Source organism: Leptidea sinapis, chromosome 23 (assembly GCF_905404315.1).
Source record: "Leptidea sinapis chromosome 23, ilLepSina1.1, whole genome shotgun sequence".
NCBI lineage: Eukaryota > Metazoa > Arthropoda > Insecta > Lepidoptera > Pieridae > Leptidea > Leptidea sinapis.
In genome coordinates this window covers 8,589,255-8,609,138 of record NC_066287.1, presented here as the reverse complement: position 1 = coordinate 8,609,138, position 19,884 = coordinate 8,589,255, and the positions used below count along the sequence as shown (strand labels likewise).

Below are 19,884 nucleotides of genomic sequence, written 5' to 3'. Positions count from 1 at the left end.
ATGTAATCGAACTTTCGTTATAAAAATATTAGCTTAATATTAGGCAAATTTTAATGAACAAAGCGTATTATAATAATAATAATAAATCATTTTATTTCAGGCTACAAGGCCCATAAAATAAATACCTTATAATCCAACATACATAGTTATATAACTTAAATCTACGTCACATTTTCGCGGCGATGTGAGGCGCGGGTTCGGTAACTTCCGGCGGTCGGCGACGTCCGCGATACTTGCGGAACACGATCCCCTTCGGCCACAGCTACACGTCCAGGAAGGTTGATATATGTTCTGTCGGGACGCGAACAACAAAAGAGTTAAAGTCTACTGCGTGACGCGTCACCAACTTTTCGACCCCCAACCGGAACCTTGTCTTCTCCACCAAGTACTGAACAATGTCGGAGGCCTTGGTGGTGTGGTGAAAGCGGGAGACGTAGATATACGTCGCTGGGACTACAGGACGCAGGAGCTGGTTCTGTCCTATCGGTGCTGTGCCACATTGATTATGACTAGGAGGCCTCCTCTTCTTCCGCTCCACCTTAATGAAGCCATCCTTGTCGATCTGACCCTGCGACACAGTTCTACAAGCGGGTTCCTTGCGGGCGTGCCCGCTTCCACTTTCTGTCCTCGGTACTGTCCGCTTTCCGGGTTGCTGGCGGATGGCAGCAGAATAGTCACGTTGAGGTGTTGACGTTACGACCGAATTATAAAGTTTCGAAATATATAGACGATAAAAATGTGTGTATACTTTGAAAACTGTAAAGGGACAATAAATATTGCTGAGTTTCTGTCAGGTTCTTTTTAGAAAAAAGCCTTCGAGTAGTCTCTTTAACTAATGGGCATCGGAATTGACTTTCAAAAGTTTACAATTTCCCAAGTGAAAAAAGAAATTTTATATTCAATATTTTCTTTGTTTAATTATACATATTATGTTCATTTGACATTTTACGCTGTAATCCGTATGTTAACAGAATTATAAGCCAAAATGGCTATCATAATATTTTTATTACATATTTTATCACAATTTCAATGGGTGGCGTTATTTAGGTTTATTACCTGATTTAACTTCACAACTTCTATCTTATCCTTCTCTTACTCTTGTTACACTAAAATTCTCAAAAAATATGTATTTTAATTATTTACCTACAAGCTTAATGAACGATTATTAATGAATATAAACATATTGATTGGTTCCGGAATTGGTAGGATCAGAGTTAGAGAGGTCTCGCACTATGTCCGTTCAGAGTCCAAATGAAAATACATATCTAGAAATCTCGGACAAACGGATATATATTCGATCTCTGATCTAAATGCAATTGAGCATTCACGTCGGTGATTCTGAATCCTTTCAATTGGCATCAATTTCTGACACTGTACGTACGAAGGCGCAGAAGAAGTAAACAATTCTAAGTGCTTCGTCTCTTGTTGGACCGACGTTTAAGGGGAGCTTTTTACAATCAACACGCAGTGTTACGTCAATTTGACGGGAAATTTTATAATTACTACCGAATGAGTGTGTCAATTTTCGATTTTATTTTACATCACATAAAGGATTCAGTTCGGACGCAGTGTGCGAGCGTTCATACAAATAATACTGTAGGTACACATTATCAGTTATGATTTGCCGTGTTTGCATTATGAACGTGTGTGATGCGGACACGCCGCACTTCATATATATGTGCGTATTGCACGGATGCTCGTTCAAGTCTTATGAATAATAAAATTAGTACACAAATAAAATGTGAAAACAAAATTTTATGAACTATCCGGGACTCGAACCCACGACCTCTCGCGTTCCGTGTGAGTGCTCTTCCAACTGAGCTCACCGTTCGAGTGACGTATCGTCATAAAATCTTGTATGCTTTGTTCAACTCTCAGGTTGTGGCTCTACGCTCACGACATTCACGCGAGAGGTCGTGGGTTCGAGTCTCGCATCGTTCATAAAATTTTGTTTTCACATTTTATTTGTGTATTTATCCCAGAAGTGAGGGTTATCACTTTAAAAACATAACATATTGTCAATAAAATAAGTTGACATTGCGCACCGGGTTTGAGCGCTCACCATAATGGTTGTTTCATTTCACAACCCATAAAGGCATTATCTCCAAAATAATAATAGTCTGCTAACTTAAAGCATTGCTAATTCTCACTCTGTCTTCTTCTATTGACTTAAGTCAGCATGAGAAAAAACACTCCTTAGCGACTGTTTAAAGTTAGCGGACCATTATAAATAAGGGGGTAAGGGAACTTCGGTCTGTCAATAATCTTCTCCGGAATGGAGATTCACGGGTGCGAATCAGATTCGGACGTAATGCGAAACCTCTGTAACGCGCGCATTAATGTAGACTTACTGAGAACCAAATATTTGATTTTAATGTATACTATAAGGGATGCAGCTGTCAATATGAAATATTTTGTCCAGGCGCTAACGACACGGTGAACAGTGCAGCGGAGGACGACCCCGAATCTCCCATCGCAGGGATGCCTGTACTCAAAGTGTGGAAAGCGGACCAGGTAACTTGCAACCTTTGTGATTTAATTGTCGAAAACTTAGATAATTTATACGTCTAGATAGAGCCTCTTACTGCTAGACAACCGATGAAAACAGGCCAGGTTTATTGCTTTAGTGTGCGTGACAAGCTACGCCTTACACTCGCGATTTGTATGACACTTTGTGTTAGTGTGCGTGCATTGCTCAAAATAGGGGTTATCTGTCAAGCTCATTTATTTCGACGTTTGTTCGACGTTTTCTCAGTCTATCTAGAAGTATATATAAATGGTATAATTTTCAATATTACATATTTAAATGAAACACTTTTAAAGGATTAAAACGCGTGTAATTGTAACGGTTTTACATTAGATGTTTGCGTAAAAGTTACATTTTTCTCTCTCAGTCCCCCTGAAAACGAGATCTGGAAAGGTCTTGAAACGTCGGGTTTAACTAAAATAAAAATGTAACTTTTACGCAAACATCTAATGTAAAGCCGTTACAATTACACGCGTCTTAATCCTTTTAAAGTGATTTATTTAAATGTGTAACACTCGCGTTAATCAAAGAAAATACAATATTACATATTATTAAAAATTAAATGCACAAAGGAAGAATTACATTTAGTTCATCATCTCTATACTGATACATCTCTTTTAATAAGATCTTATATAATATTTCAACAAACTTATACTAACTGTTTAAGGAGGTCTCGTGCTGACGGAAATATTTTTTAATGACAATAAGGGACTAGACGAGCAGGACGTTCAGCTGATGGTAATTGATACGTCATGCCTATTACAATGCAGTGCCGCTCAGGATTATTCAATTCAATTTTCTTTATTGTGAATTTCGGTAATGTACAGGTGTTGAACATATACGAAAATATATCAGCAGGCAAACTATGCTTGAATTACAGTATGCAACATTAATAAACTATTACAAAATGTTAAAAATCCCATCAGCTAAAATATCTAATGTTCATTATTATTATAATTATTATATGTCAAAAAACAGATGTATAACAGTTAAAAAATATCCGTAAGGTCATCACAGATTGTATAATATGTCTTAAGTATCAAAAACATGTTTAACTTTTTTAAACAACGGGATCTCCTGCGTTTCCATAATATCTCTGGGTAAGTGATTATACAAACGAGGCCCAGCGCAGAAGAAGCTTTTTGGAAAGTGGGCACAACTACTGAAAAACAATTAGACTAAATTCTTCATTCTATTCTCAAAATCAAAGTCTTATAAACTTTATTCAATTAAGGCTTCAAATAAGCGCTTTGGAATCGTCACTATATTGTTTTTTAATTACTGAATCTACCATATGTTCGAAAAAAGTAGAGCTCGTGAGAAGAACATACATGAAACTCAACGGTCACTCTTTTCAATCAATACAGTATTTTACAATGGCTGTAATATACAAAATAAATTAATTTGTAAGGTGCTACATTCAATATATCAATCGTTTTCAAAGTTAAAAAGCTTTATAAATATCAAACTCTAGCGTCCAATATCAATACTTTATGCATTATAGCTAATATTCATTATTTGGCGATCAAAATCAAAACAAATTTACTATTAGTTACTCTTTTTTTTTTCAGGTGGTGGTTATGAAGAGGTCCATGGGCGTTGGCTACGCTGCAGTCGACAATCCGATCTTCTACAATCCTAACACAGCCATGTTGCTCGGAGACGCAAAGAAAACTTGCGACGCGCTGCTCGAAAGAATAAAACACCTAAATCTGTAAATAATACCATTAATTGGATCTTGTAAGCTGAGCGCCGCTAATACTTACAAATACTTACAAATACTCTTGTGTATCAAGGGAGATTGTTAAGTGGAGATCACTATTATTAGGAAAATCTTGGCAATTTTATGCCTTTCATGAGTTAACTGACGTAAACAGGGGCAATAATTGAAAGTTTCATTTAGCCTTAATTTTGTATAAAAATTATACACAGCTCATGGTAGAGAACTGAACTGTAAAAATATTTTCATTACACTTGCTCAAAACGTGGATTAAACGTGGAAAATATATAAGTATAGCCACACATTACAAAACAATGGATAAACCTGCATGTTTATGTTAAATATATGGTGAATATTTATTACCGTTTCTGACTGGATGTTTGATAATTAAATTAATTTTCTCGCAAGTGTGTTGAAAAACGTATGAAACACGTGTGCATCGATCATGACACTCCCGGTTCCCTTATCGCGCTGTTGTCTTGTGTGTACGTATGTGAATTACCAATATAGCACACTAGTTTCATAAAGTAAGTACTATTGTACAATAGAAAAACTTAAGATAGGTAATGTTCTACTTAATATTTTAAGGCTGGATTTAGTGCTCGTCGGTCCGGCGTACGTCGGCCCTATGACGCGCTATGACAATACATTATTATGTTCAATGGGTCGCTAACCGAGCCAACGACCGTACGTTCGTAACATCGAAATAAAAACGTAAACAAAAAATGTTTACCGTCGGTCAAGCACTAAATCCAGCCTTACACTTAACTTTTTATTATATCACTCTATTGATGAATTTGTTCGGAAATCAAGTTTCATTATTATATTTGTATGGTAATAATTATTATTTTTTTAATTAGTTATTTTTAATTATAAAATAATAATTTAGTGCTAACAATTTATAGAGGAATTTATATTCATATGTTAAGAAACAACTTTGTACCACTTTTGCACAGTGTACGTGCAGAATGTGAGATTTTTGCATAATTAATGTTTTGCATAGAGAAGTGCGGAAACTGTGCAATAAATTTCAATAATTGTTTACATTCTTAGCAAGAATTTCAAAAAAAGACACGGAACGTCTCGTTAAAAAGTCATTGTCTGTGCTAAAAATCTATTAAATGCGCAATCTGAAAAGGGCCTACACCAAACTGGTTAAGAATGACTGAAAGAGAGAGAGAGAGACAGAGGTAGAGATCTTTAACTTTTATGAATTTAGGTAAAATTACTACTTATGGACCTCTTGCATGTAAAAGTGTGCTACTTACTACTAAAGAAAACTATAACTAGATGCAAAATTATATCTGGGTATAGGTGCCATTATCTATGAGACTGAAAAGATCAGTTTTACAAAATTTGGATCTTTTGTATATTATATTTTTATTATAATCTTGTGATATTTATCAACTTTTATGTAACTAAGTCACAAATGTACTATGAAATTATTGCGTCTTTATAAAGTGACTTACAAATTAAATTTTTTATATATTTATACCAAATTCTTCAAGTTGTAATAGAAGGTGTTATCTTTCACATATATATTGATGATATAGTGAAACTTATAACAAGATAATTGTGTAATTTATCAACAAACTCATGTAATTTTGAATCAAGGAAGGACTATGAGTTTGTGGGGTCTTGGCCTAAAATACTACTCTGGGTCCTGTCTAATCAATTGCCATTGTGTTATATTTACCTTAACGGTATAGTCGTAGATAATTTATACGTCCAGATAGAGCCTCTTGCTGCTAGACAACCAATGAAAACACTCCATCCAATGTCTTACACTCGCTATTTGTATGTCATTATGTGTTAGTGTGTGTGTGCAATGTTCAAAATAGAGATTAAGTGTGAACCTCACTTTTTTTCGACATTTTCACAACTGTCAAGTCTATTCAGACATAAATAATCTAATAAAAATTAAAAAGGTTTTTACTTATTTATATGACTGAAACGCACAAAAAGCTACTGAAAGACATTATTAGGAATTTCTTAATATTATGCAATTTGGGCGCTGGGATGTAAAGATTATATAACTTGTGCTACAGTTGAATTGGCCTCGTATAACTTACCCCTGGGGTAAATTACGAATGCCAGTTGATTTGGCATAAAATGTTTCATTTTAATATAATGGTTATATTTTATAATAATGTGATACAAACGCATATGCTCATGTTTCACATTAGAAGTATGGTAATTTTAATGTTTAACGATCCATTATTGTAAGCATTTTAAAATAAATTTCATAACTTCTTATAATATTATGTCTATGAGATTTATTTGTAATATGTATCACTTTAAGAATACTTACATTTCAATTCTGTATCTAGTTCTAAGTCTATGTTGAAATAATTGAAATGAAGCTGGAGATAGTATTTTCTTTGCTAAAATCAGTTGCTAAGGCTGAGTCCCTTCCAGAATATTACTCGTGCGTAATAAGGACGGTGTGTGCTCTAAGTTATGTATTCCCTCACAGACTCAATCAATATTTATCTTTTGAGTGGTTGGAGTCTTCACCAGAGTCACAGACTGTACGGACGGTACTTCTTTACTTTATGGTTTTATCGTATGTTGTAGCTTTATTGGCACTGACTTTCCTTGCGACTCTAGCCGGTTCGGCTCTCTGGTTTTATCTTGGTAGCCTGGCGGGTATTCTCAATTTCTTCGGCGTCTATATCAATATCTCTAGCGTTAGTCACTTAGATTAAAGTGGGAAATTTATAAATTAATTAATCTATTGTATTGCTGTTTTGTAATATGGTGCGCTATTTTTAATTGAACTGATTTATAATAAATGTAAAACTATAATGCTAAAAATATACTACATTATCATGAATTTATTGTTAAATTTGTTTCAATAAACAAGAGATTATTATAAAGAATTAAATGTTTTATATAAAATTTAAACTTGTCTTGTTGAAAATTTTACTTTATAGTCTTATAGAAAGTTTCTAGATATTTTATACATATAAACATTCCACACCAACATAATACGTAAAAGCCTATGCTTTAGCTGTGAGTTTATATGCTTCAGTTTCTAAATGAATTTAAAGTTAATATTATTTCTAAGTAGAGCATGAGTAGTTTGCAATAGTCCAAAATATCTATATAATAATATATTATTCCGTATTTAATAAATTTTTGTATTTACATTTCACATTTTGCTATATTTAATATAATGAAGAAAGTGCCTTATACTATATAAACACATTGTGTTAAGTTTTGAATAGTTTTTATGTATGTACTTAAATTTTATTCGTAATTTACACCTAGAAACATAATCTCTGATTGACTATAATAATTTTGGCGTATTTAAAAAAAAAAATTGTGTCGAATCAAATTATTTTCTGTAAAAATTTTCAATAAAATGAGTAATTCTATGGAATAATTTGTTTATTTTACCCACACATATAGAACGAGGTGAAAAGCTCATTATGCATATTGTCATGAATCCAAACTCCTGAGCCGATATTCAGACGAATTTTATTGATGTACTTAAAGAATTGATTAAGCCTCGAAGCCACAAATCATATTTTTTTCGTATATGATAACACCAAATGAAAGTTGAACCACATTGAAAAGCAGGCCTCAGATTGTGTACACTACAAAGATGTTAATCATAAACTCACAAATCTCAGTATATAATCGTATATAAATCACCAGAAACATCTGCAGCGTCAAACGCAGATGGCGTGATGGAATAACCAGCATACGTCGCGTCCACGATGCTCCACGCCTCACGCCAAGCTAAGCAGCAAATACAGTTTCTACTTTGTAGCACCCCAAGCCAGTGACACACTTTTGGATCTATTAAACATGAAAATATAAAATTTCAATAAAACTTTTTTAATAAAATGTAATGACATCGTAAACAGTACGTAGTTTAACATCATTTCATGAACACACAGACTCATATCCCAGGGACATTCGCCAGTGGTCTTCCTAAGGGATGGAAGTTGCTATATTATTTGAATACTGCGCAAAGCATTGCGCGACATCACACGCTGTTGTGCATTACGCATTGCAGCGCACTCGTTCCAGTGTGTGAAGAAAATTGATTAAAAAAAATACAACTGTAAATATAATTAAAGTTTCCCACAATATGCTCAGCATAATGAGTCTTATTACTCGACACTTTCGAGAAACTCACAAGTTATGACATGTCTTAAGGCAACAATTATTATTTATTATGGGATAATTCCAGATGTAAAAACTTATTACACGTTATTAAATTTACTACTATGATTTACAGAAAAGTAAAATCACATGATAGCATCTTAATGAACAATTTAATTCTCAAATTATGTGTGGCTAATAAGTGCTCAGCACTCAAATATTGACAGTAACGTGAACATATCACAAAAATGAATATCTTATAAATTCAAACACTTAATTAAATTTTGTACGTAATGAGGGTGGCGAGAAATAATTTACTCTTAAATATAGTTTTGTTAACAGTAGCTACGAAACTTTCTTGTTATCTACTACTTCTTTCATTCTATTTCGGTTTTAAAAGTAAGTGGATAAATTGAAAATTTATGTAATATTTTAAACCGAGTTTCGGCGTGCAATTAACATCAATGGATATAAAGTAATCATCATCAGGTAAGCTAAAATTCACCTGTATGGCTACAATTAGAAGCAGAAAGACCTTTGCAGATTCTGCCATGGGGCCAACGAGAACCCTAGACACATCCTACTGTAGTATGAGGTCTTAGCTTCCGTGAAAGCAACCTTGTTGTGGCTTTGAGGATGTAATTCAGGAAAAGTAAAACCAAAGAGTAGGGATGGTTACTTACGTATTCAGCAAAACTACGTAATAGCTAGCCTAATCTTTTAACTTTCATACAAGTCAGAGGCTTCTTGGCACAGACTGGCTTCCTACCCACCTGGGTAATATATAGACCTTATTATGCCGTGAAGCAGTAACTGCAGAAATTATTGTATTTGAAAGGCACCGGTGCTGATTATTAGACTTAACATAAGTGTTATCTCAAATTGACGAGCATAATCGCGATGCCACTCTGAATTTTGGGTGTTTCAAGAATTCTAATCCTGGGGCTGGGTATCGCTATCACTTACTATCAGGCATTAAAAATGTGGGAATTGTTAGGACGTGCATGTAGCACATGTAGTGAAATAACATATCTACGGATTAAGTGTTATCTAGAAACGTTACATAAATAAAAATCCATTATTTTGTTATAACTGCGAGAATATATAAGGTGTTTTGAAAGTTGTGAAGTTTCAAGTGTGATCTGTCATGAAGTTGTTTCTAACTCCTCACTATTCTTTGTTCACCCACTACATAACACTGACTCATGTCACCGGACACAATCACGTCACAATCACATTGAGTTCAAAGTGTTCAAATTTCAGTTTAGTTTGATAACGGCGTAAGTTCAGAACGTATGCGTATGTGGTGTGCGTAAATTTTTCTCCAAAAGCTAATTGGAATATTTCTTTCCCTTATTGGCACTGCGCAATGGTTGTTCTGTACTGATACTATCGTTTTTATTTATTTGTATAATGGTATGTATGCATATACCTTATTGAGTTGTACCTATAATGTAAATTATAATTTATTACTGCGATCATTATAAATAAACATGACATAATCAGTTGTTTGTTTACTTTAAACAAGTATTTTGAAGCTTTTACTATATGTATATTTGTTTAATTTTAAAAAATATAGACTTATGCACTCATTTTAGTCTTAATTTATTACGTTTCATTTAGGTAAATCCTGTCGATATGTCAGAAAATAGCAAATTTGCCCTTCCTGTAAGCAGTGATGGCGAAGCGAATGTTCTGTCAATGATATACAGATTTTTTAAAAAGGTAAGTAGGTTCAGAATAAATCACTACAATTAAAAAAAAATTAGATTCAATGCTATAAAATATTATACAGTGAATTCTATTTTTATGTATCATTATTTGTAATCTGTAATGTCTATAAAAGGTTACTGTATTGTAATGTAATTGTTTTGAATTCAATGGAACGAATAGGTTTCAATAGAAACATTGCCTTAATCATTTACAGTTGTCTATGACTCATAGGCAACTCGAAGCCTTGAAAATATAAGTGATCTAATGTGGTTGCTATGAATGTTAACCTCTTTTTTCTGACCAACCTTGTCAGTATTAAAGATACTGATGGGAAAAATTATGAGATAAGTAAGAACTCTATAATTAGCTTGACCTTAATAGGTCATAATGGGTGCCTTAAGAGTTATTATAACTCTTTTTTAACATGCTCATTCATTAAATTTTATATTTAATTGTAAACAAGTACCTAGGTGTGAGCTGGTGTCTTTACATCTGGGGCTATTTTTGTAATATTCTGTTTTAATTTTCTTACCAAATGGAATCATAGTCTGTTGTCAAGTCTATTCCTTTATGTAAGACACACAACATCTTCTGGCAGTTAGATTCAATTATGAACCCTATTACTGAAGAAGTAATGGTTAACTAGTGTGTTAGTGGATGTTTGCATCAATTGTAGATTGTGCCTACCGGATGGTTGTTGGTTATCCATCTGTTTTTCAGACAGACTTTAGTGCTTGGTTAGAATCTTGTGTGTCTGTCTCTATGATGTTGTCACTGAGGTATTTCTTCAATTAGCAAATGTAATCTTATCTTATATTCGTTTTGAGATAGCTTGGTGGCTTTCCACCACTTTCTGGCAAGTTTATATCCTTGAATGAATAGAGCCTCCATGATTGATAATAAATGTGGTAGAAGACACAAAATGAAGCAATGTCTCTATGCAACACCAAGTAATTTAGCCATTCACAGAACACTGGGTCCCCAACATAGTTCTTATCCTGGTACTTTTTTGATAGAGTAGTATGATTTATTTAACCCGATGTTTCATGACCTTTGCAGACTCATGTTTTTAGAGGGACCTGCAACCTAACGCAAAAAACTACAGCTACAATTACACGTATTTTAATCCATTAAATATCCTTAATATATAATATTAAAAATATGCTCATTTATGTTTATGTCTACAAATAAAAATAAAATATATATATTATACCTAAGTACTATTTTTGGATGAGGCTAACTCATCTGCTATATTTTAAATAAGCTCTTTATAATACTAAAGTTGGTATGTTTCCTAATTTGATTTTACTGATTAAACTATACATAATGTATTAAATTATCCAGGACACCGGTTATTTTATTAATTTTTATATTTCTTAAAGAATAAAATTATTTGTAGGAACCTTAGATCCTTACATAGATATATACCTTAGATAGACTGTGAAAACATCAAAAAAAATTGAGGTGGCTGTTATTCTCTATTTTGAGTGATGCACACACAGTAACACAAAGCACAATATTGAATCACTAGTATACAATGTAGCTTGTCATGCACACTAAAGTAACAAACCTGGTCTGTTTTCATCTTTTGTCAAGGGTTTGAACATTGCAACAATTTTCAGGTGACAATTGTAGGTGCTGTATACTTAGTTGGATATATGCAATGGAGTGTTGCTTGGTTGTTTTGTCCAGTCATCCTGTCAGTTCTCCGGGATCAGTGGCGTAAAGAAAATGAGTACAGGCGGAACATAGCCAAGGTTGCTGCAGTATCATCTGAAAGAGATGTTGTCCTAGCTAGGCTGGATGATCTGCCAGCTTGGGTTTGTATTTTATAGTTTTATCAAATTCAAATATTTTAATCAGAATAGGATTTGAAATCACTTATTGAACGTCAAAAACTACTACCCATTCGAAATAATATCCACAGACGTGAAGAAAGGGCGCAAGAAACTCAGAGGGGTTTTATCATCGGTATACATATAATATTGACTTGCAACCAGTAGCATAGTCTATGCCTAGTTTGGGGCAAGATAATTTGTGTTAAAATATGTCAATTTAAAAAAAAATATGGTAATGAAAATGTTTCTTCAGATCCAGATACATGTTCATCAGCTATAAATAAAAAATAGTGTAATATTGATCATATATTATGTCAGATTAAATAATTCTCCGTGCACATTAGTTAATGACTAACACACACGAAAGTATGTAAGAAATAATTGTGGTTAGAAGTTCCGTAGCGCATCGCTCGGTCGGTCTCCAAATAGACGGACTGACGAAGTTAAAGACTCGTCATCCAAATTCTCCACGGTTGTAAAAGACGCGAATGACAAAAATACAGATCATCAGACATGAGGGACCGACCCCAGTGAGAGTACACTGAAATACACTAAGGCTGAGATCTATAGAGCAAACTAAGAATTTGCTCAACCTTTACTCACATGAAACTTAGCTGAGTGTGATAAAACGCACTTGTCTTTTGCATTGGGCTATCTTAGCTTAAGGCGACACTAAATGCCAGCGACCTTGAGCGATATGAGTTCACCGCTGCCGGCCCGCCATCTATGTAACAAACCCAATATTTTCAAAATTCTTGCGTGGAAAACAGTTTATATGCTAATAAATGAACCTACTCAAAAAAGTACAAGCTATAAGAATAACTTTTATGAGAGAAGTGCCAAAAAAATTGTTAAACTTCAAAGAAAAGTGGTAGTTCAAAAAGGCTCGGCAGTGTTAACTATAACCAACAGCAAGCATGAGCAACCTACAAATAAGACGAGGAATAAAAATAGAAGGATATGTGTAACAGGTTTAAGTAGTGTTCATAGCTCCAAATGCTATACTTTCACCACAAAACTTGTCTAAAAACACCATGTTTGCGTGTTTTCTGCATACTCTTCGCCTAAGCTTAGCATAATTTCAATTGACTTTGAAAATGTAATGAAAGATTACGCTTAGCTTAAACTCAGCTAAGTTCTACGTAAGTAAAGTCTGAGTAAATTCTAAGTACGCTCAGCCTAAGGCTTCCAATGGTTGTTTGTAAATAATAATTAGTTAAAGAAAAAATCAGGTTGACTGTGTAAAAATACAAACAGTTCACACATCAACTAGAAGTCCAGTAAATTTATCAATACTCAGTAACAGTATCAAAGGACAAGACAATGAAATTGCACAACAAATAGAAGCTATGTTTGTATGGAGGACCTGTAAAACTTTAAGAAGCACTGTATAAGACATTAGAACCAATAAAACACCTGTTTATAGTGTATGAAGACTGACAGTAGATTAAAAAAATATCTATATAAACAAAAAAACTTTGTACCCCTTTTAAAAAATGCGCGAACGGATTGACGTGAAATTGAAAAGAAGTGCATTAAGCGTATTTTTTATATAAAATGCCTTATAAATACATTTAATTAATTAAATATGACACTGTTTAAATGAAACACCCATAGATATATTATAGAGGGTTTTTGACAAATTGTCTTCTAAAGTTCAAACTTAAAAATAAAATGGATTATGGTCTAATTTCGACCTCTGGGCGACCACTAGTCAAATTAAATTAAAATCATAAAATATATAATCTATCCTAGTTAAATCTAAACAAAATATGTTTCAGGTATTTTTTCCCGATGTGGAACGTGCAGAGTGGCTTAATCGGGTATGTTGTTTTATTTAACTGTAGTTAAGATAAGTGTGAATACGAAAGACCTGCTATTCCGTGTTTTTCTTATAATTTTTTTTTCATGTACCTAATAACTACTTATAATTGTTCCAAATAAGATAAATTTAATTTATATCTAAATATGGCAAATATTAATAGTTAGAACACTCCGTAGCTCCGCGGCTGTAGGTTAGGTAACTATTCGTATGATTTTGCCGCCATTTATTGCTGTAAAAGTCTTTAATTTTTTTTTAAAGTTGTGATAAATTGTACAAGGGATTTAATACTAAAACTTCGCGAGACGTATTAGTGATTTTGTTCTATATACATATATTCTGATCACGTTTGCTTTCTATATTCTGATCATGTGGTTATTTCATAACATAAGTTACTTCAAATTCAAATACTTTTATTGTAAATAGGATATGATATCACTTATTGAACGACTAAAATTACCACCCATTCGAGAAAGTATGCCCCAGACCTGAGAAGAACGGGCGCAAGAAACTCAGCGGGCTTCTTTTTTTCCTTAAAAAAATGGTTAAAATGTAATATCGTACAATAAAATTCATTATTTAATAGCCTGAGGGCGGTCACTCCATTCCCAATTTGTGGTATCATTAAGTCATTTATGTTATAGTAACCCTTACCACACAAACAAAAACTTTTATCAATACTTTTGAATTTTCTAGGATCTTGTTGTTAAAGCATACACATCGCCCCCATAAAAGACTTACTAACTCGACTTAGCCGAGTAGTAGACATTAGAAGTTCACGTTTGTTCATGGTGTTATCATTATGGTTATGACAGTTTCGCTTTAAATCGCCAATTAGCTTACTACACATGATATAATTTAGATTTAAAATTTCTGAAACTTTAAATCGTTCTTTATCATGTGACTACAAGTAGTAGATAGAGCCCAATTGTAATATCTATTTAGCAATAAATAACTGGCGTTGCTTTATAGATACTCCTTCAAGTGTGGCCGAATGTAAATCACTACGCCCGAACAATTCTCAAGGAATCAATTGAACCAGCTGTTGCTGAAAGCCTGGCTAATTACAAGTTACAAGGATTTAAATTTGAGAGAATGATTCTTGGCACTATCGTAAGTATAAACTGGGAATATAAGAAAAATAATAATTGTTTTTTTTTTTATTGGCTTTACAACTCTGGGTTCTAGCCTTTTTAGTCTAAAAATTATAATTGATGAAGTCGTCTAGTCTACGCCTGGTTACTTTTTACGTTTCATTTTACTGTTTTTCATTTATAATGGAATTTTATTTATAATTATTAGCAAGTATTTAGCCTCACGGCGCCATGATAGAGCTCATCTACAGTTTTATTTACGTGATAAAACGGGTAACGTTTTAGGTTAGAATTTTTTTATTATTTTATTGAAAACGGTGTAATTACAGTGGTATCATTATAGCTCTATCAATTACAATTTTTTTAAACTCAATTCGTGCTACGGGTTACCAAGCTTAAACCTATAAACTAATTATAATACTTTCAACACTTGGCATAAAGTTGAGGATAAACTTTCCAATATCGACCATCGATTTTACTGCCCATATTTTTTTTGTAGATAGTACTCACTAAAAGAAAGCGATTTAGAATCCATTGGCACGATTATTGATAAAATAAGATTACTACTATATCTAAAAAAATCAGGGATCCAATGGTGGTATTTATTTTGCGAGGAAATATCTACTTTACGAGATATGAATTTTTAAATATTTCATTGATGATTACCTCTTTATGAAGTTTGACTTTGACGGTTAGTGATTGCGATGAGAAATATTTTATGATTCTGTTCATTCAAAATAATAATAATTAAAGCCCGATCCCTGTATAGTTAAAGTTGAGCATATAAAATCTTTTGCCAGAAACTAAAGGTAGGTTAGGTTAAGTTAGAACGTTAATACATATGAGCCCGGCCGCAGGCCGAACCAAAAACCAGCATATTTTATTGTAATATTTCAGATAACATAATCTAGATGAGATTAAAGATTATCCCCCTTATTCATAATAGTCTGCTAACTCAAAGCATTGCTAATTCTCACTCTTGTCTTCTTCTATTGACCTAAGTCAGAATGAGAGAAAACACTCCTTAGCGGCTGTTTAAAGTTAGCGGACCATTATGAATAAGGGGGTATAAGTATACCAAGCTAAAACTTATCTGAAAACCAAATCCTTTTCCAGAAACTAACTCATATGAGCCTCATATGAATAAGTATTTGTTTTAATTGTTGTAATACAACCAGTATTTGTTGTAATACTTCAGATAACAGAATCTAGATGAGATTAAAGATTATAGGTTTCATCGGACATACGGAAACGAGAATAATATTAAATAATATAATAAAGTAAAACGAGATAATGGTAGGGAATGAAAATATCAGATTAAAATCGTTCTATTAACTAAATAGCGCTATTCGAACCTTAAAAATTTAACCATGAATATCTCCATAAGCATGGGGTTCCGCAGGGTGGGGATGGCACAGGGTCCGTACGGAACGCGAGAGGTCGCGGGTTAGAGTGACGCATCGTTCATAAATTTTGGTTACAGATTTCATTGAAGAAGTGCGGGTTGTCTCTTTAAAAATAACAAATTGTTTTATTCTGACGACCTGTATAGCCGAGTGGTTAGCGATCCAACCTACTAAGCTAGAGGTCCCGGGTTCGAATCCCGGTAAGTGCAAACATTTATATGATGAATATGGATGTTTGTTTCCGAGTCATGGATGTTTAAATGTATTTATGTATGTTTATATGAATTTATGTATGTTTAAGTAAGTATATTGTATTAAATATATCGTTGTGTAACCCATAACACAGGCTATATATGCTTAACTTGGGGCAAGATAATTTGTGTAAAAAGTTTGTCAATATTATTATTATTATTCTAACAGTAATACTTGTAGCTAATATAATATTATGATAACTGTATTATTTCCAGGCACCAAGAGTCGGCGGCGTTAAAGTCTACGATAAGAATCTCTCTAGAAATGAAATCATAATGGATGTTGACTTATTGTGAGTAATCTCTTAGTGAGTTATTAAATCTAGTAATAAGTTTTGTGTCACACTTGTGATAACCGATCACAGAACAAGATTGTGGAATGTTATCTTTGTATTATCATAAAAGTGAGGTAATAACTTGTTATTTGCGAATTATTCTCTCGGCTGAGATAAAAGTGATAGTGGTTTTGTAATCCTTTACTACCAGGTTGAATTCTGGCGCCTTGAGTTTATTTATTTTATACATTCTTTATGAAACTAAAGCTTGGTTACTTGCATTAGTTGCATGTTACAGTGGCAAATCATCCCGACACATAGGTGATATATGTGGGAAGATCTGGTGCAGTGTGCTAAGAAACCTCACACTGGTAAAATTTTATAAATAAACTAATGGAGCCAACAGACGTTTTCCTGTACACACGTCTTAAATTAGAAAAATCGGTCCAGCCGTTAGGAGTTCACTAACATACACGTGAGCAGGAGAATTATATTATATGGACGGAATTGAGAATCTAAACCAATCTCAAATTCACTGAAACAAACAGAAAAATCATCAAAATCGGTCCAGCCGTGTAGAAGGTAGTTTAATTGTGAATCTAAACCATTCTCGAATCCACCCGAAGACACACACCAATCTCAAATTCACTGGAACACACAAAAATATCATCAAAATCGGTCCAGCCTTCTAGGAGGAGTTCAGTGACATACACACGCACACAAGAAATATATATATATATCAATGACGTTCTATACATATAGACAAATACACGCCGTGTAAAAACAAAGCTTAAGTATGGAACATGCCACAAATTACACCATAATATACTACGACTGTTGTATCTAATCTTAGCCGCCTTTACTCTTGAAATGATTTGTAAATTGATGTAAATGTAAATCTCGATATAAAAGAGTGGCAATGAGTTTCTTGCTACTTCTTCTCATTAGCTCAACCCTTTACGAAGTAGCGGTAGATTCAATAAGAAAAATATTTCTTTTTTTTTGACATTCATAAGTGTCCGTGACCTACGTGAATAAACTGATTTTGATTTGATTTTGATTTATTCTTGGTCAATAAGCAGCATTTATTCAGTTTAGGTTCGATTCGGACAGTGACAGTTGACACACTACTAAGTTCTGAAAAGTGTGCTTACATTGTCTTTAAAGACTGTAAGTATATATGATTTTACACCATTATTCCAGAAAATGTACAAAACAAATGTGTTACCAAAAACTATTGTTAAAAAACGTTTGTGTGGTAAGGGTTACTTAAACATAAATTGATTTTCTTAACGATACCACGGATTGGGAATGCAGCGAACGCCCTCGGGCTATTTAATTATAAAATTAATTGTATGATATTATATATTCCAGCAAAATTAAGCGCTCAGGTTTGAGTCATACTATTTCGAATAGGTTGTGATTGTTTTTGACGTTCAATAACTGATTTTAAATCCTATTTTCAAAAAAAGTATTTGAATGGACATCGTGTATCACTTATCGTCACGTTCATATCACATCTTGATCTAAACTTTTGACATTCATAATTGTCATTTCCTTGACTTACATGAATAAAGATTGGATTTGATTTGATCGTCTAATCGCTTAATCTCATAAAAAAATCGCATTAATATTTACATTATAATATAAGAACGCTGAAACTGCCACACTGTATTTTGATTAATAATTATTATTCTTATCATTCTAATAATTATTTTAATGAGCGCATAGAAATATTGACGTTACAAATATATGCCGTTTTAAACCATGCTTTAGCTTATCTGTTGTTCTTTTGTATCACGAATATTTAATTATATCGTATTGTCCACTGCAGGAAGGAAAAACAATCAATACAAAACGAAACTGTATATTATTTTTGTCCCAGTTTAATTATTGAATACTTACTTAAATTTTTGATAACTGATAAGGTTAATTCCGCCAATTTTTGTTTTTAAAACAATTCGACACGTGTTTCGCCTCTACATGAAGCATCCTCAGGACGTGTTGTCTCGCCAAAATCTGGCACGAGACTGAACAGCACTAAAGAGAACTTAGATCACTTGTATAATTATGGATTTCCGCAAAGAAACGCCTAATTCAATAAATTAACTGATAAGGTAATAATTTTCTCAAAATTGATTAGGTACTTTAAAATTATTGACTAAGATGAAACAACGGTATAACTTCCCTTGTATTTTTTTTCTTTTATTTATCAAATGAAACTTAAGTATACCTGAGAAGAACGGGCGCGAACTCAGCAGGCTTCTGTTTTTAAACAAAATTGAGTAACAATAAAATCTATTATTAAATTAAGCCTAAAGGCGGGCGCTGCATTGTTTACCACATCAACATTTTTTAACAATTTATTTTGAATTTCGTAATACAATCAAATCAAAATCGTTTAGGTCAAGGAAATCACTTCTTTTCTTCTTTAACGTATTTCTTTTCCTTTTACATTTACCACAATTTCGGAAAATGTTGAGTTTTAATGAGAAGAAGTGGCAAGAACGTGTTTATTTGTACATATTCTTGGATTTTGTTGTTAAAAATTATTCATCGTCCAGCAAATATGATATGTTTCAAGTACTCATGTCGTGTCTATAATCAACATTTTAATTATTTTTAGTTACGCTGGCGACTGCGATATCTCATTCGTACTGCAACGGGTCAGAGGAGGAATCAAAGACTTACAGGTACCTACCTACTTCCGGCAGAAAAAAGTCAGTTGAAACAATTTTTAACCATTTAATGGTTTAAAAATTTCAAATTGCTCATATTTTCTGGAAATCTCCAAGTGAATTTGTTCATTTATGACTACTTTGTAATAAATAATAAGTAAAAGTTCTCAGTCTGAATGTTTGCGACATTCGTTATTTTTCTTCGTCCATTGGACAGGCAAAAGGTCCATAGAGCCATTTTCGTTAATATTCAATAACAACGTTATATTTATATGTGCGATATTAATAATTTAATTATTTTTATTCATTTATTTATTAATAACACGGCTTTAATTAATGTAAGTATATATTTAATGGTATAAATTAAATCTTCTTGTCTTTAAACTTTTTAGAATATTTGTTATATATATATACTGGATGTCCTAGAATAGGTGGGACAAACAA

General features: G+C 33.1%; 2 protein-coding genes across 18 annotated transcripts in view; both read left to right on the top strand.

Moving 5' to 3' along the window:
- The window catches only part of LOC126971268 (NAD(P) transhydrogenase, mitochondrial-like), an 80,927-nt gene that overhangs the window by 32,738 nt on the left and 28,305 nt on the right, over window positions 1-19,884 (top strand). Inside the window, exons 22-23 of one of the 11 annotated variants that reach the window (XM_050817464.1) lie at window positions 2,423-2,514; window positions 4,099-4,300. The exons of 9 other annotated variants lie outside the window; for them this stretch is intronic. In XM_050817464.1, the coding sequence (XP_050673421.1) occupies window positions 2,423-2,514; window positions 4,099-4,245 (239 nt within the window). In that variant the 3' untranslated portion in view covers window positions 4,246-4,300. Of the gene's footprint in view, window positions 1-2,422; window positions 2,515-4,098; window positions 4,420-19,884 lie in introns of all 11 variants that reach the window. One more of the 11 variants, XM_050817474.1, reaches the window with a different exon arrangement.
- The window catches only part of LOC126971270 (extended synaptotagmin-1), an 81,476-nt gene continuing 71,229 nt past the window's right edge, over window positions 9,638-19,884 (top strand). The window contains exons 1-7 of one of the 7 annotated variants that reach the window (XM_050817477.1): window positions 9,638-9,779; window positions 9,987-10,088; window positions 11,699-11,896; window positions 13,696-13,737; window positions 14,709-14,849; window positions 16,704-16,780; window positions 19,389-19,455. In XM_050817477.1, coding sequence (XP_050673434.1) covers window positions 9,777-9,779; window positions 9,987-10,088; window positions 11,699-11,896; window positions 13,696-13,737; window positions 14,709-14,849; window positions 16,704-16,780; window positions 19,389-19,455 — 630 coding nt within the window. In that variant the 5' untranslated portion in view covers window positions 9,638-9,776. The remainder of the gene's footprint in view (window positions 9,780-9,986; window positions 10,089-11,698; window positions 11,897-13,695; window positions 13,738-14,708; window positions 14,850-16,703; window positions 16,781-19,388; window positions 19,456-19,884) is intronic. The other 6 variants (XM_050817476.1, XM_050817482.1, XM_050817478.1 and 3 more) reach the window with 6 other exon arrangements.